The sequence below is a fragment of the Diadema antillarum genome, unplaced genomic scaffold (genome assembly GCF_040938485.1).
Source record: "Diadema antillarum isolate AM-2024a unplaced genomic scaffold, OU_Dant_1.0 scf00000025, whole genome shotgun sequence".
Taxonomy (NCBI): domain Eukaryota; kingdom Metazoa; phylum Echinodermata; class Echinoidea; order Diadematoida; family Diadematidae; genus Diadema; species Diadema antillarum.
In genome coordinates, this window is record NW_027270914.1 from 3,496,261 (window position 1) to 3,511,136 (window position 14,876).

The following is a 14,876-nucleotide window of genomic DNA, read 5'->3' on the forward strand; positions in this document are numbered from 1 at the left end:
TAAGATTAATCGCTTGCCACATAAAAGCGAGGTAAACATGAAAAGGATAGACGACGTTTGTTCAGCCACAAATCTGCCAGCCTTTGCTTAACAAAGTACAACAAATCCACCTGTAAATGAGCAAGCTGTATCCACATCTCAAAGACGGTTATTATGTTTTGATTGCAAGCTTTCATGCTGGTCGTCTTTCCATGAACTTTGCAATCAGAAAGGACTATTTGACAATGTACCTTGAGTTGTTCCAAGTATGCGTGGACATCCTTCACAAAAATCTTGATTGTCTTTTCCAAGTTGTGGAACTTCCGCTCCGCTTTCTCAAAGTCCTCATCAATGGTCTGTAAGACAGTGATATTATTATTGTATGCAATTATAATCATCCAACAAAATCCCACACACACACAAAAATAAAATAAAAAGCAAAAAAAAAAAAAAGAACCAACTCCACTACCAGCTATGCTCATAATTCAGCACAACAGTACATTCCCATTATAATGAATTTGGTAATAAATGAAATTTCGTTATAAAGAAGTAAAAAATCAGGTCCCCTAATTGTAGTAATATTACCTACACATTTTTGTATAATTGCACTTATCTAGTAAAAATCACAATGTAGTATTTTCTTCTATACATTGAAGGTCAAAAATGCTTTACACTTTTATATACTTTCCATGAAATAATGATTTACTATATAAATGTGAAATGTAGCTTTCTAATACCTGTAATTTTTGGGGTTCCACATTAAAAACACTCCATTCAAAAGTGGTATCTTCTCATACTTATGTCAAAAGATCAGATTATCTTAATTTTTGACCTCTGAACAATGTCATGACCTCTCGTCCCACAGCTATAAGATAAACACCAGCCCTAAAAATACTTATCTTATAGTAAAAGTGGACACAATAAATTGTTTACCTTAAACACTACATGCCTGAGTGTAGAAAAGTCAAATGTGAAAGACTTCATCTTCTTCCAATAAGAAATTTGTTTTGTTTTGTTTTGTTTTGTTTTGTTGTCTGTGATGCAAAAGGGGTTGACCTCTGACCTGAGTACTCAGTCCAGTCATCTGGGTGAAGCGTTGGTTGATGCGCTGTGACTTCTTGCGGATGGAGTGGAGATTCAGCTTGCCAAGCTTGTCTGAGATGGCTTCTTGGCCTCTGTGTCTGTATTTCAACACTAACATGAAACAAGAAACACGAAAATGTGTCAAAGTCTGGTAAAGAAATCTAAGGCCTCTATTAAAGCCACTTCACCTAGTTTACTGAACAAGTATGACGAGCGATAAAAAAAAATAATAATAATTGAGTCAAATCTCAGAAGAAAACACCGCCTCTGGACTTCTTTACCCCTACTTCATACATTGTAATTGGACAAAAAGAAATAACAATCCCCAAAAATCTGAAACGGAGTCTATATTCTATTGATTGCTGTGACTACAGTTCAATGCTTTTCTGGGGGGGGGGGGGAAGGAGGGAGGAAGATTTTGAAAGCATTTCATGACGCGACGACTGTGTTTTGTTTTTTTTTTCTCTATTTTCGACATCCTATCACCATCTCGTTTGTTTAATTTTCTATCTATTAAAGAAGATGGCAGGATAGGCAATATTCAGCTGCACTAGCTGGTCTTCCATGGGATCCAGGCGGATGTGAGGGGGAACCAACTCAATGGATTAAACACCCTGCTCTTTACGATGAATGAATGAAGCAGGATCTTTTACATGCATGAGCTGTGACCCTCTCACACCTTGAACTTCCATTTTACGTCCTACAGTTGTATCTAGAGGGGCCGGTACAATTACACACAACATTGCTCAGTTAGACATTTTAGTCATTTGGATTTGGAGGCAGACGCCCAACCGACCGAGCCAAATCATTGCCCTTCTACTGCTGTTCCTTACCCAAATCTTTGCGCCTCTTGAACTCATTGATGTCGGTGGCGACGTCGGTCATGGTGGCCAGAGCCAGCTTGAGGGTGGCCTTGTCTTGGTGGTCCTCCTCTGTGTACTGTACGGGATGAGGGAGGATGGTGAGAGTGTGAGAGGTGTCGTCATAGTAACGTATCTATTCATGAGACCGAAATGATGATTTGAATGTGTTCTGAATGCACACTCTACGTCTTCCTTTTATGACCAAAGTATATGTATTTTCAGTAGTTTTTGATATATTGGCTATTACTAAAGATTAGAAAGCCCGGTCACAAAGCGCTTTACGGCTTGATCACGACCAAAACACGTCAAAAAGTGGTCTCCCGTGAAGCAGACGATTTTATTCGCGTTGATGTCGAGTTTAAGACGAGCTACGGTCGATTTATAGATGTGGCAGGACGAGGGTAAAAATCGGATTGGCGTCGGACGCGGTAAAAAGTTTTGAACTGCCGAGACGCGGTTTAAGATGCGGAAGTTTAGCAGTCTCTCACGGGCAGAGCACGGTCATCTGACGCGTGTTACATGTTGGTATCACGGGAAATACACGTGTAGTGTGTGTTTAGCGGCTCATCACTGATAAATGGATTTTTCCGAGTACATTCACGTGGCTGGACGTGGTTAGCCGTGCTTAGGCAGTGCTTCAGCCGTGGAACTGCTGCCAACGGCCATACCCCGTACAAAGCACGGCCAAACAAAAATTGACCAAAAAATTACCACTTACGACCACATCCACCAGATTTTCATAACTTTTTGTACGTGATTTAGACGTGGAGTGCTGTGTGACCGGGGCTAGAGCAAGACTGCTGAAGACATTACCATTGTAATGCATCTATTTAATACAGGAAGGCGATTGTGATGTCGACGGAAAAGAAAAAAAGCCCCACAAAACAAGCATTGCCTTCTCTCATACGCTGCTTGTACATTTGGCATCAGGTCTAAGAATCACTTGGGATATGGTTCCCCTGTGACAGGACCATCGAGTGCCTAATCGAGTATGGTATACATGCACATGTACAGTACGTATTAAAAGGCTTCGCTTGTTTCAATTTGAGCTTGCTTTGGCAGAAGGTGACCAATCCCACTTATAGTTGGGGACTACAATACAAACAAAATGACCTTAAAACTAGAGATTTCCTGCCAAAAGCAGGTTTGTGACAGTTGGAAAGTTGGAGTCTCCGCATTGTGCATGGTTAAAGACTGAATACAGTTTTGTATACAATACAATCTGCCAAGAGCTAGGGCATTGCCTATTTTGTGCTAGAGAGAAAATAGGGCACTTAGAACAATTTACCTTATACAACTCTGCCAGAAGGAGATGATATTTGAGTATTCTCTGGACTGGCTTGATGAGGAAGGACGCCAAATCCCAACAATTTGTGCTTTGTCTGTAAAACGAAAGAGGTGAAGTGAAATATGACATCTGTATGAAACACAATATGAAGGAAAATGTTGATACACGCTGTATACCACTTGTATAAGGCGTGACAGACAGTTAGTGGCTGGCAGTCCAGAATACATCCGGCATGCAGGCAATCTCTACTTCATTCCCGGACACAGGCATTCTGCCTGCATTGAGAAGGTCCTACTTTTAATCCCCTCAGTCTTATGAATGGAGGCATTCTGAGAATGGGGATTACAGAATCCTCTATTCAAGGGCGTTCAAGAGCAAGGAGGTACAAGGCCAGCTGTATAGTAGCACATGTATCTCCTTGGTGAAAACATGGGATTGATCGGATGTATTCTAGAAGACAAAGGCTGTCAACCCTGGCGAATTAATCCTGTTACTGTTAGGTTTTGGCAGACAATAGAGGGATTAAACAAGGTAGGCCTGCATTGTTGAAGCATTCTTGGTTTCATTCCAGAATGCCAGTCTTAACTCTAGGCCCAGTTTAAGCAGAGCATTCCTGAATGGTGGCCAAGAATGGGGTAAGAATGCGCACATGCTCAATGAAATGCACCCTACTGAGATTAAAGGCATTCCGGAATGCCAGCATCTAACTGTCTGTCGTGCCTAAATGAGTGGATGACTAAAAATAATCTACTACAACATTACAACTTTACAACATCAGATATACACTGTATATTCACATGAAATGCACCCTACTAAGATTAGAAGGTAATCCAAAAACATTCTGGAATGTCAGCAACTAACTGTCTGTTGTGTCTACATGAGGCTGACTAAAAATAAGTTGAAATTTCAGCATTTACAACATCAGATACACAACTGTACAATGTACATGTATAGCAATTACAGAACATGATTCAGATTTGACTTCATCAGTCACTCTTTTTTTCTTTTTGTTTTCTTGTTTTTTTTTTCTTTAACAGACAAAAGGAAATCACTTACCTGACCAGCTCCAAACCCTGGTTGATGTATTCCTGTACTTCTGGGTTTTCTTCATACTACAAGTAAGACAATAGGAAACATCAGACCTCCAATGATTGTGAAATAACAGGGATTACAGGTAAATCTATTATTAGTTTATCAATAAGTACTAATTCCTTTCTTACAAGATATATTGTTCCAAGGAATATAAAGAAACCAGGCAGACAAATTAAAGTATTATCTAATCAGTAGGGCAATCTGCCAATCAGTTGAAAGTATTATCTAATTGATAAACATTTATATTCAATGTCAACTATTGAAGAAAAAGAGACAGGGAGAGATAATAAACTAGAAAAGCACTCTGAGAGCGCAGACCTCCGCCAAGCATGCAAATCATTTTCACCACTGATCTTGTTCTTCCATAGAGATATCAGTGATTTCCACCCATATGCATTGTGTGCTGAAAGTTGCCAGATTTCCCAATATAGAAGCCTTTGTTACGTCATAAACCCTCAGCTGCACGGCGCGCCTCACCCCAGCAAAAACTAGAGCACACACTTTAGTGCGCACAGGGAAACCTCAAATACGCGCAGCCTGAACTCCCAAGTTCATTGACCCTGCCTGTCAAAATGTCAAAAATCCTTCATAAATTCCCCCAAAATTCTCGGATCACTGCCAAAAGTTAATCGTTTGGTACTTGTGTCATTCTCAACCTTTCCTGCAAGTTTCATCCCAATCCGTTAACTACTTTTTGAGTTATTTTGCACACGGACAAACGAACTAACGAACAAACCAACGGAAACGAAAACATAACCTCCTACCTTGGCGGAGGTAATAAGAGAGAAAAAGAGTGGCAGAGATTGAGAGAGAAGAAGAGAGAGAGCTCTACAGACAACATACAGTGATATTCACTCCAACAGCTGACTCACATTTGAGAACAGGCAGATTGAGTTCTGTAATACAAAACAACACGATCAATTTTGTTTTGTTTTTTTTAGGGGAAAAACTACTGGATGACTATTCAGTCTTTGCCTCTTACAAATGTGTACCATGTACCTTTTCAAGAAGAGCCGATGCATCGTCATGGTTACGACAGTACTGTGCGTATGCCTCATGGAGGTTCTTGGAGTTGTCCATAAAGACTTTGCCTGTGGAGAATTGGGATCAAGACACCATTAATCTCAACATTTCTTTGACAATGAGTGATATCAAACCAAAAGTTAGCTCATCTATTCGAACAAGCTTTAAATTTGATGTTTCTTTGCAGTTCAGTACGTGCTGCTGTCTGCCAAATGTTGGGGATATTATCGCAGTTAAACATGACACATAAAACTATAAACAGGACAAAACTGAATGTGAGTATCAATGTAACAGTAACATGTTTCTGTAATAGTTGAAAATTATTTCACATGTCTTGCCGAACCTGACTGAAAACTTCAAATGGCCTCTCTACAATGAATAGTGGTCAGTATTCTTGGGCAGGTTTCAAACCTTGGTTAACTACTGACAGTACAGCTGTGAAGTGCAGTGTCCAGTCTTGTGAGTGAGCAGTGCTGCTTTAATTGCAGTCAGCTGCATAATATGTTTTGGTTATTACCGGAGTAACAACTGCACTATGCAACAAGGAAAAGTAGAAATTACGCGGTGCATAAAATATGTCCCTGCCAGAAGTAGCATTTAGTAGCAAAATGTACAATATCGGTCAAAAATCAAGGTCAAAGGTCAAAGAAGTCAAAGGTCAAAATTCTGTGTAGAAGTTTTGAAGCCCTCACCTAGTGCCATCACAAAAAGCAAACGGAATCGAAATCGGGTTAGAAATGGCGAAGGAGTAGCATTTTGTAGCCAATGTACAATATAGGTCAAAAATCAAGGTCAAAGGTCAAAGAAGTCAAAGGTCAAAATTCTGTGTAGAAGTTTTGAAGCCCTCACCTAGTGCCATCACAAAAAGCAAACGGAATCGAAATCGGGTTAGAAATGGCGAAGGAGTAGCATTTTGTAGCCAATGTACAATATAGGTCAAAAATCAAGGTCAAAGGTCAAAGGTCAAAATTCTGTGTACAAGTTTTGAAGCCCTCACCTAGTGCCATCACATAAAGAAAACGGAATCGAAATCGGGTTAGAAATGGCAAAGGAGGAGCATTTTGTAGCCAATGTACAATATAGGTCAAAAATCAAGGTCAAAGGTCAAAGAAGTCAAGGGTCAAAATTCTGTGTAGAAGTTTTGAAGCCCTCACCTACAGACTGTAGTGCCATCACATAAAGCAAACGGAAATGAAATTGGGTTAGAAATGGCAAAGGAGTACTATTTTGTAGCAAAATGTACAATGCAGGTCAAAAATCAAGGTCAAAGGTCAAAGAAGTCAAAGGTCAAAATTCTGTGTAGAATGTTTGAAGCCCTCACCTAGTGCCATCACATAAAGCAAACGGAATCGAAATCGGGTTAGAAATGACGAAGGAGTAGCATTTTGTAGCAAAATGTACAATATAGGTCAAAAATCAAGGTCAAAGGTCAAAGAAGTCAAAGGTCAAAATTCTGTGTAAAAGTTTTGAAGCCCTCACCTAGTGCCATCACATAAAGCAAACGGAATCGAAATTGGGTTAGAAATGGCGAAGGAGTAGCATTTTGTAGCCAATGTACAAAATAGGTTAAAATCAAGGTCAAAGGTCAAAGAAGTCAAAGGTCAAAATTCTGGGTAGAAGTTTTGAAGCCCTCACCTAGTGCCATCACATAAAGCAAACAGAATCGAAATCGGGTTAGAAATGGCGAAGGAGTAGCATTTTGAAGCAAAATGTACAATATAGGTCAAAGGTCAAGGTCAAAGGTCACAACTGAAATTCTGTATACAAGTTTCAAAGCTCTCATGTAGTGCTATCATATAAAGCAAACAGAATCAAAATTGGCTCATAAATGACAGAGAAGTAGCAAATTGAACATTTTGATCACACACGGACGCACAGACAGACGGACGGACAGACAGACAGACGGACGGACAGACAGACAGACGGACGGACACACACACGTACGGAGCTCGTTTCATAGTCCCCTGCTCGAACTCGTTCGGCGGGGACAATAACTGTTAATTTTCCATGCATACACTGTAGTCACATTCACATACATTACGGGATAGAAAAAAAAATGGTTTCTTTGTGTACTGCTCACATGTAAAACATAGGGAATGTTATTGTGAGATCATTAAAAACAAAGTAAAACAAAACAAAACAATAAAAAAGTACAGATTTTTGCATTGCAATGTGTACCTCCAATAGTAAACTACTTATATTAATTTGTGTGTCTATAGAAAGAATTAAAGCTCAAACATCATGGTGCCAAATATGATTCTCAAGAACCATGAATTTTGGGTGTGTGTGAATGCAGGAAATAGATCTTTGGAGCAAGAAGTTTGGGTCACTAGTGCACATGCACAAGAAAGAAGAAAGAGTGTGCTGTCTAAAAGCTGGTGACTGTGACAAAACAATCATACACTAGTGTTCATCACAATGACCGCATGCTTTGGAAGTACAGCCCAAAAACAGGTGGTGGACTGGTCACATGACAAATATCTCAAAGTTTCAGTTTCTAGCCTTCACACTGGCAAAAGGTTGAGAAGTTTGGCGGGGGTCAGGGAAATATCCCTTGTTTGAGTGGGAAGTTTCGCGGGAAGTTTGCAGTCACACTGGCAAAATATCGTGATCTTAAACTTTGCAATCTATATATTGCCAGTGTGACCAAAGATCGCAATCTAAAATTTCACGATCTTTTGCCCGTGTGACTGCAGCTATAAATTTGAGAAGAGCAAAATTCTGTCTCCTCTCCCCACTGACCTATGAGTTGGTCCTCCACTGGTTTTTCTGTCGTCTCCTCCAGACTGTTCATGAAACTCTCTGCCACCTGGATGACTTGCTCCATGTTACCAAAGAGGACGTCCAGCTCCAGACCTTTGGCCTACGAGGGTGGAAAGGTCAAAGGTGAGAGGGAGAACAGAAATAGAAACACATAGATGAGTAGACAAGCAGATCGGTAGACAGAAATATTGATTGATGGTCATAGTAGATGTAAAATACAGGGAGAGAGAGAGATTGAGAGATGGGGAGAAAATGAAAGAAAGGACATCAAAATTTAATCCTTAAAATAGAAAGGACATCAAAATTTCATCCTTAAAATAGAACCTACCAATACAAATTTTGGCCTACGAGGGTGGAAAGGTCAAAGGTGAGAGGGATGGAAACACATTATAGATGAATAGATTTAATAAGCAGATAGGCAGAAATTTGACAGAAATATAGATTGTTTAGTCATAGTAGACATATACAGCGAGTGATAATTATATTATAGAGAGAGATGGAGATATGGGGAGAAAAAGTGAGAAAGGGCATCAAAATTTTATTCTTAAAATAGAACCTACCATTACAAATTTTTGGGAAGCTTACATCAAAGGTGGGCATGTCTGCCATACTACAGATTTCATCATTTTGTGTACCTTAAACACATTACTATGCAGTAATTAAGAATCAATATTTTTAGATGCAGTGAAATTAACATCACTTCTGTGGCTGAATCAAGGAGACTTTGATAAATGGGGAAGTTTCTTTGCATGCCGTTCTGTTAAAATTGACCAAAAAAAAACAAAAAAAAAACTAGAAATGTCGCTATGGCGACTGATGCCTCCGCCATAATGCATGATTCTCCCAATAGGTGTATAGTACAATGTCTTCACAATGTGTGATGACAGTTTCACATAACTGGCAAAATATCGAAATGACAGGTTTGTCAGAAATATCTTGAATGTTCACTTTCCATGATCTGGGTTTGCTATAATTGTCTATCAAAGAGTGCAGGTACACATATTGGGGAATTGAAAATTTCTACTTAACTTCTGACCGACCTTATTACAATAGTGTATAAGTTTATGCATTGAGTATAATTTCCAAGGTACCGGTATGAAGAAAGAGTGTAATTACAGTACAAAATACAACTTTTTTTTTTTTTAATTTAAACCTGACCTTTGACCCTTAACCTTTGACCTTTGACCTTCTGGCTGAAAATTTCCAAGAGAATCTCCATTAAGCAATACAGGTTGTACATGTACATATATTGAATTTTAAAACTAATAATGCAATCATTGCATAAACTAGTATGAGGGAAATAGTAACATTTTGAGGAGTTGACCTTGACCTTTGACCCCCTGAATATTGACCCATGACCCCTAAATTCAATAGATAATCCCTGCCAGTCAGTACATGCATATGTACCAAGTTCCATGAAGATACATTGAACCACTTGCGAGAAAAGTGATATTGCAACATTTTCAACTAACCTTTGACCTTTTGACCTTTGACCTTATGACATGAAACTCTCTCTGGAGAATCTTTACGCAGTAGCACATGTCTACACTAAGTTTCAAGAAAATAACTGCGGGCATTGCATAGATATGGGGGAAATAGCAACATTTTTAGCATTTGACCTTGACCTTTTGACCTTTGACCTCTTGCCAATGTCACTGATATCTACTCAACTAATTGTCCCATCCTACATCATCCTTGGACCAAGTTTGGTGAAAGCTGCTTCATCCAGTTTTGAGTTATCACGTAAACAGATAAATTTTAGGATTTGACCTTGATCTTTGACCTTTGACCTCTGTCCGATTTCACTGAAAAACTAATCAAGTAATTGTCCTATCATACATCATCCTCCAACAAAGTTTGGTGAAATTTGCTCCATCCAGTCTTGAGTTATCGCGTAAACGGATGCAATTTCATGATTTGACCTTGACCTTTGACCTTTGACCTTTAGCCAATTTCACCCAAAATCTAATCAAATCATTGCCCCATCATACTTCATACTTGGACCAAGTTTGGTAAAATTCCAGTAAATATTACTCAAGTTATCGTGTAAATGAAAGCGGACGGACGTACGGACGTACGGACGGACGGACAACCCGAAAACATAATGCCTCCGGCACCACTTCGTGGCGGAGGCATAAAAAATAGAGGAAGGAAATTTGCAGTATTCAATCAGAGATGCAATTTCTTCCTTGTACATGTACAAGCTGTACCAAACATACACCAATGGTATGTATGTACAGGGAGGTGTTACAGAGATGGATCTATGGGTGATCTATGGGTGATTTATTTCTTTCATAAATTTTCTTTTATTTATTTTTCTAATCAGATGATCAAGAGAATTTGGCATTCACCCTAACTGCTGTGCATTCATTATGAATTCAAAGCTTTAACCGTTTGAGTGCTTAGAGTGCTGATTGGCACAGAAAACCCTAAATAACACTGCAAACACTGTTCATGGTTCCTTGCTCAGTAAGTCTGTATTAATTTGACATTCATTAGCTGTTGCTAGGTTGGGACAAAGTTAAAAAGCTTTCTTGTCATTAGGGAAAATTATTGTTCTCATGCAAAATATTTCAATATATTAGAAAGAAAAAAAAAACCTCTTGCTTTTGTTTTGACTTGACACCAGTAAGGCACCCATTTTTCACTATTCCTGCATAGAGCAACTTTTCCAATAATATTCCATGTAATAAACGATAACTTAATATCAAAATGAGGGTTCTTCTCTCAACATTGGTGAAAGGAAAAGAAAAGAAAAAGTGACATAAAGTGCTCTTGGTTTAACCATGACAGTAAAAGAATGTGAATAAGTTTGTCTACAGCAGTAATAAGAAGTAATACAGAAAGGGTGTCATGGTACCATATCTGTAAAAACCATACAGGATTCCATGCAGTCCTGCAATAAATCTTTGAAATATTATCTTTTAAACATTTCTCTCTCTAAAAAAAAACAAACAACAAATATAAAGAGAGAAAGAATGCTTTACAAAAAAAAATGAAATCAGCGCCCCACCACCACCACATTACCCAGGACAAAAATTAGGACAGCACATGAAAAATATGATGATTTGCATTTAACAACTCTGGTGGTACAATGAGTTTTCATTAGTCCAAGAAATACACACATAGTGTAGCATTAGTTTTGAATATGGAGTCAACAATACTTCCTTGCCATCTTGCTGAGTGAGTTGGGGAAAGTGCTTGAAACAACTATGAAATGGTTTGCAAGTTTATTCTTTTATTGATTTATGTTTTTGTATTTCAAAGTTGACAAGATTCAAACCCCTTGCAATATCTCATGATTCCAATGGCCAAATAAAACACTTTCGCCTTTCTTCAACAGCAAAAATACTAGACACACAAAACATACTTTGTTCTCTGCGGGGTGTGTTTTGTTTTGTTTTGTTTTGTTCCTTTACACTTTATTCTAGAAAATGATGCTGCCACTGTATTTCTTTCATAATGCAACATATATAAAAAAAAAAAAAAAATTAAAAACAGGTGACTGATCTAACCTGCAAATCTAATCTGCATAAAGTCTTAACATTAAAACATACAATATATGATCTGTGCCAATGAGATAGTTAAAGAGTGGAAGGTGGTGGAAAATCTGTGCAGAAAGAAAGAGAAAGAACATTTTATTAGTGGTAGTAAGTCTCATTAGACCAGCCACCAGAGAAGAGAATGAAGGCTGCAGCAGAAATCTGCATTCTTCTACTTTGAAAGCATGAGGGAAAGATCTGTATCAACATGTGATAAAAAACATCATTAGCGTCCCCTAACGAGAGCTGTGGGAGAAAAAGGAAACCCTTCAGGTCAGAAACACAGAATATTATACAATACAGCAGTGAAGGCTACAAAAGAAAGAAAGAAAGAAAGCAGAAAAATAAAAGTAAGTGAATACAAGGTATGTTAGGAAACATTCTATATACACTGTATATTATATATATATTTTTTTTCTCTCTCTCTTTGTATAGTGCAGCATCCACAGACCAGAGCATGGCACTGACAGACGTGTCATATACATTCCTGTGCACGTTTGGGTGATAGGAACATGTAATGATGTGAAAGAGACACAGACAGACAGACAGACAGACAGACAGACAGATAGAGAAAAATAGAAAGAGAAGCAAGCAACAGAGACAAAGAGAGATATATAAAGAGATGGACAGACAGACAGACAAGACAAGACAGAAAGAAAGGGAGGGGGAGAAAGAGAGGTGTGTGACTAGATGATGTACAGTACACACTGTAGGTTTGTGGTTTCTGTAGCAGTGGATGATAATACACACAACTACCTATTATTCCAATCCTAGTGATGGGTTGGGTACAGTATAGTACATGTATGTTACTTTCGGTATAGCCGAGTGAAAACAAACAGCTTGCCTATACAGTACATGTGCAGAGCCGGAGTGTGAATCGGTGTGAATGCAGTGATACAAATCTATGTGGTGATTATACAGATGACACAGCGTCGGCGTTCGAAATCCTCCATCTACCATTCTCTTACATAGTATTTATGATAACAATGAAATTATTGTAGCTATCAGAATTGTTATGATGGATTACAACTGACAGTTTCATGGAACGTCAAAGGCAATTATGGAAGAAAAGTAGATGAATTCATTAAAAAAATTTGCCCATCATGCGCTAATCATGGGTTTGTATTGACTCCGGTCCAGCTACACAAATACCCGGATATCCGACCATGAGAGTACAGAGTATCAAGTTGGTATTAGTCAGAGAAATAACAGGACAATGAGATGCTCGATAGGAAGATCAATTAACCCAATGTTCAATCCATTGTGAGCTTTGAGTGCTGATTGGTACAGAAAACCCCATAGCATTGTACACACTGTCCAAAGTCCCTGGCACAGACAGGGTTAAATGGAGATTGATGTACCTCAATACTATTTAGTCTATGGAAAGCTGCAATACATGCTGTACTTCACAGGGGCAACAGGTTCACACATGGGAGAGAGAGATAGACACTGTGTTTAGATAGATAGATAGATAGATAGATAGATAGATAGATAGATAGACAGATAGATATATAGATAGACAGATAGATTAGATAGATGAATAGATAGATAGATAGATAGATAGATAGATAGATAGATAGATAGATAGATAGATAGATAGATCGATAGACAGATAGATAGACAGACAGATTAGATAAATACCAGATAGATAGATAGATAGATAGATAGATAGGAAGAGAGAGAGAGAGAGAGATATTGCATTTTAAATTGACCTAGAGGGATACTGTGTTATTAAAGATACATGTATATAGATCTAGAGAGAGAGAGAGAGAGAGATATGCATTGTAATAGATATCTAGAGAGAGAGAGAGAGAGAGACAGGGCAAAAGAATAGAATGTTGCCTGAACCTCATTAACATGACACACCCACGGGTGGTGAAATATGATTTCCATGGTGAATCAACGGAATATAATCTCTACTCTCGGGGAGCATACTCTGATTGGATTTCACCGAGTCATCTGTCATTCCACTCGCTATTATCAAATTGAAATGTACGATCCCCTGAAAGGTATCAAAAGACTAAACTAAAACAGCAACAGTAAAGCCTGGCTTGATAGCGAGCACTACTGAACATTTGCTGACAAAATTCCCCCACTTTGCCGGCACGTCGGCGCGGATGAAAGAAAAGACACTTCATGCTCCATTCCATTAAAATTTCAATGCATGCTCACACATGCGATGCACAACAATCAGATGTCAAAAATTTGCAATTTTTTGATCTTCAAATTACAATTTGAAGAAGGCATTCTTGGCAACGTGCTACACATGCCCATGCTTTCAATCAATTGCTATCCATTTCTCTGGTGTTGATATTAACATATCCATAATTGTTAAAAAATTCAAAAAGTCTTTATTTTTCTGAACCAAAATAGAACCACATGGCAATGGTAATGGCCAGTGTTTCATTGTGTTTGTTGACTGGTGGGGAAAATGAAAATATTGTGTGATTATTTCTTTGTATTAAGTTATACATTTTAGATATCACTGAGGGACAATGGAAGTTTCCATTTTAGAATATATTATGTCCTGGTTGAGAAGGTTGTGGTACATTCAAAGACTGCAACTTTGACTACTAACTAAGACCACTGAGTGAAAACCTGACTAGAACATAAATGGACAATCCTGTGTGGATTTTGAGTGCACCTGAGTGCAATTATGCGTAACCAAAGCCATAAAGTGCATGGTTTAATTGCAATTCATTATGTATTGCTGACTGTACCCAACTCTAGATTGTGATTTAATTATGCGTAATTGCATCAAATTGTGCTTGCTTTACACATACGTGTACCGAAAATGAGACATGACTAATGGCTGTACAGTATGTACCCTGCCAGGAGAATCACACAAAATCTACTCTCAACTGTGATTTTAATCAGAATACTTTTAATGTTTACATCTTTGGCAAACACATGTGAAAGAAAAAAACACATAAGTTTAATAGTCGTGGCATAGATTTGTCTGCTATTCCACCTGGCATCCCAGGAAAAAAAAAAATGAAAAAGAAAAAGGGGAAATCTTTCCAAGCTATAATAATGTGGCAATACACACCAGGTTACAAAGAATACAATGGAACTCTCATGTCTGGTGCAGAGGAATTCATAAGTTTCATGAAGCCATGGTCTACTAGCATGTTGTTGTGCAAAAGAATTTCAGTTTCATCTTAGCTATTATAATATACCTGTGTGCTATTGTTGGTGTTGTTGCTGTACAGGAGAATTTAAGTTTCACCTAGCTATAAAGAT

The 14,876-nt window shown here is 38.3% G+C and overlaps 1 protein-coding gene across 1 annotated transcript in view; it reads right to left on the reverse strand.

The window, feature by feature from the left end:
• LOC139733754 (uncharacterized) overlaps window positions 1-14,876 on the reverse strand; it is a 106,277-nt gene that overhangs the window by 32,557 nt on the left and 58,844 nt on the right. Inside the window, exons 10-16 of the mRNA XM_071644561.1 lie at window positions 8,071-8,191; window positions 5,305-5,396; window positions 4,270-4,325; window positions 3,214-3,307; window positions 1,896-2,001; window positions 1,043-1,173; window positions 231-335 (exon numbers count right to left, since the gene is read on the reverse strand). Coding sequence (XP_071500662.1) covers window positions 231-335; window positions 1,043-1,173; window positions 1,896-2,001; window positions 3,214-3,307; window positions 4,270-4,325; window positions 5,305-5,396; window positions 8,071-8,191 — 705 coding nt within the window. The remainder of the gene's footprint in view (window positions 1-230; window positions 336-1,042; window positions 1,174-1,895; window positions 2,002-3,213; window positions 3,308-4,269; window positions 4,326-5,304; window positions 5,397-8,070; window positions 8,192-14,876) is intronic.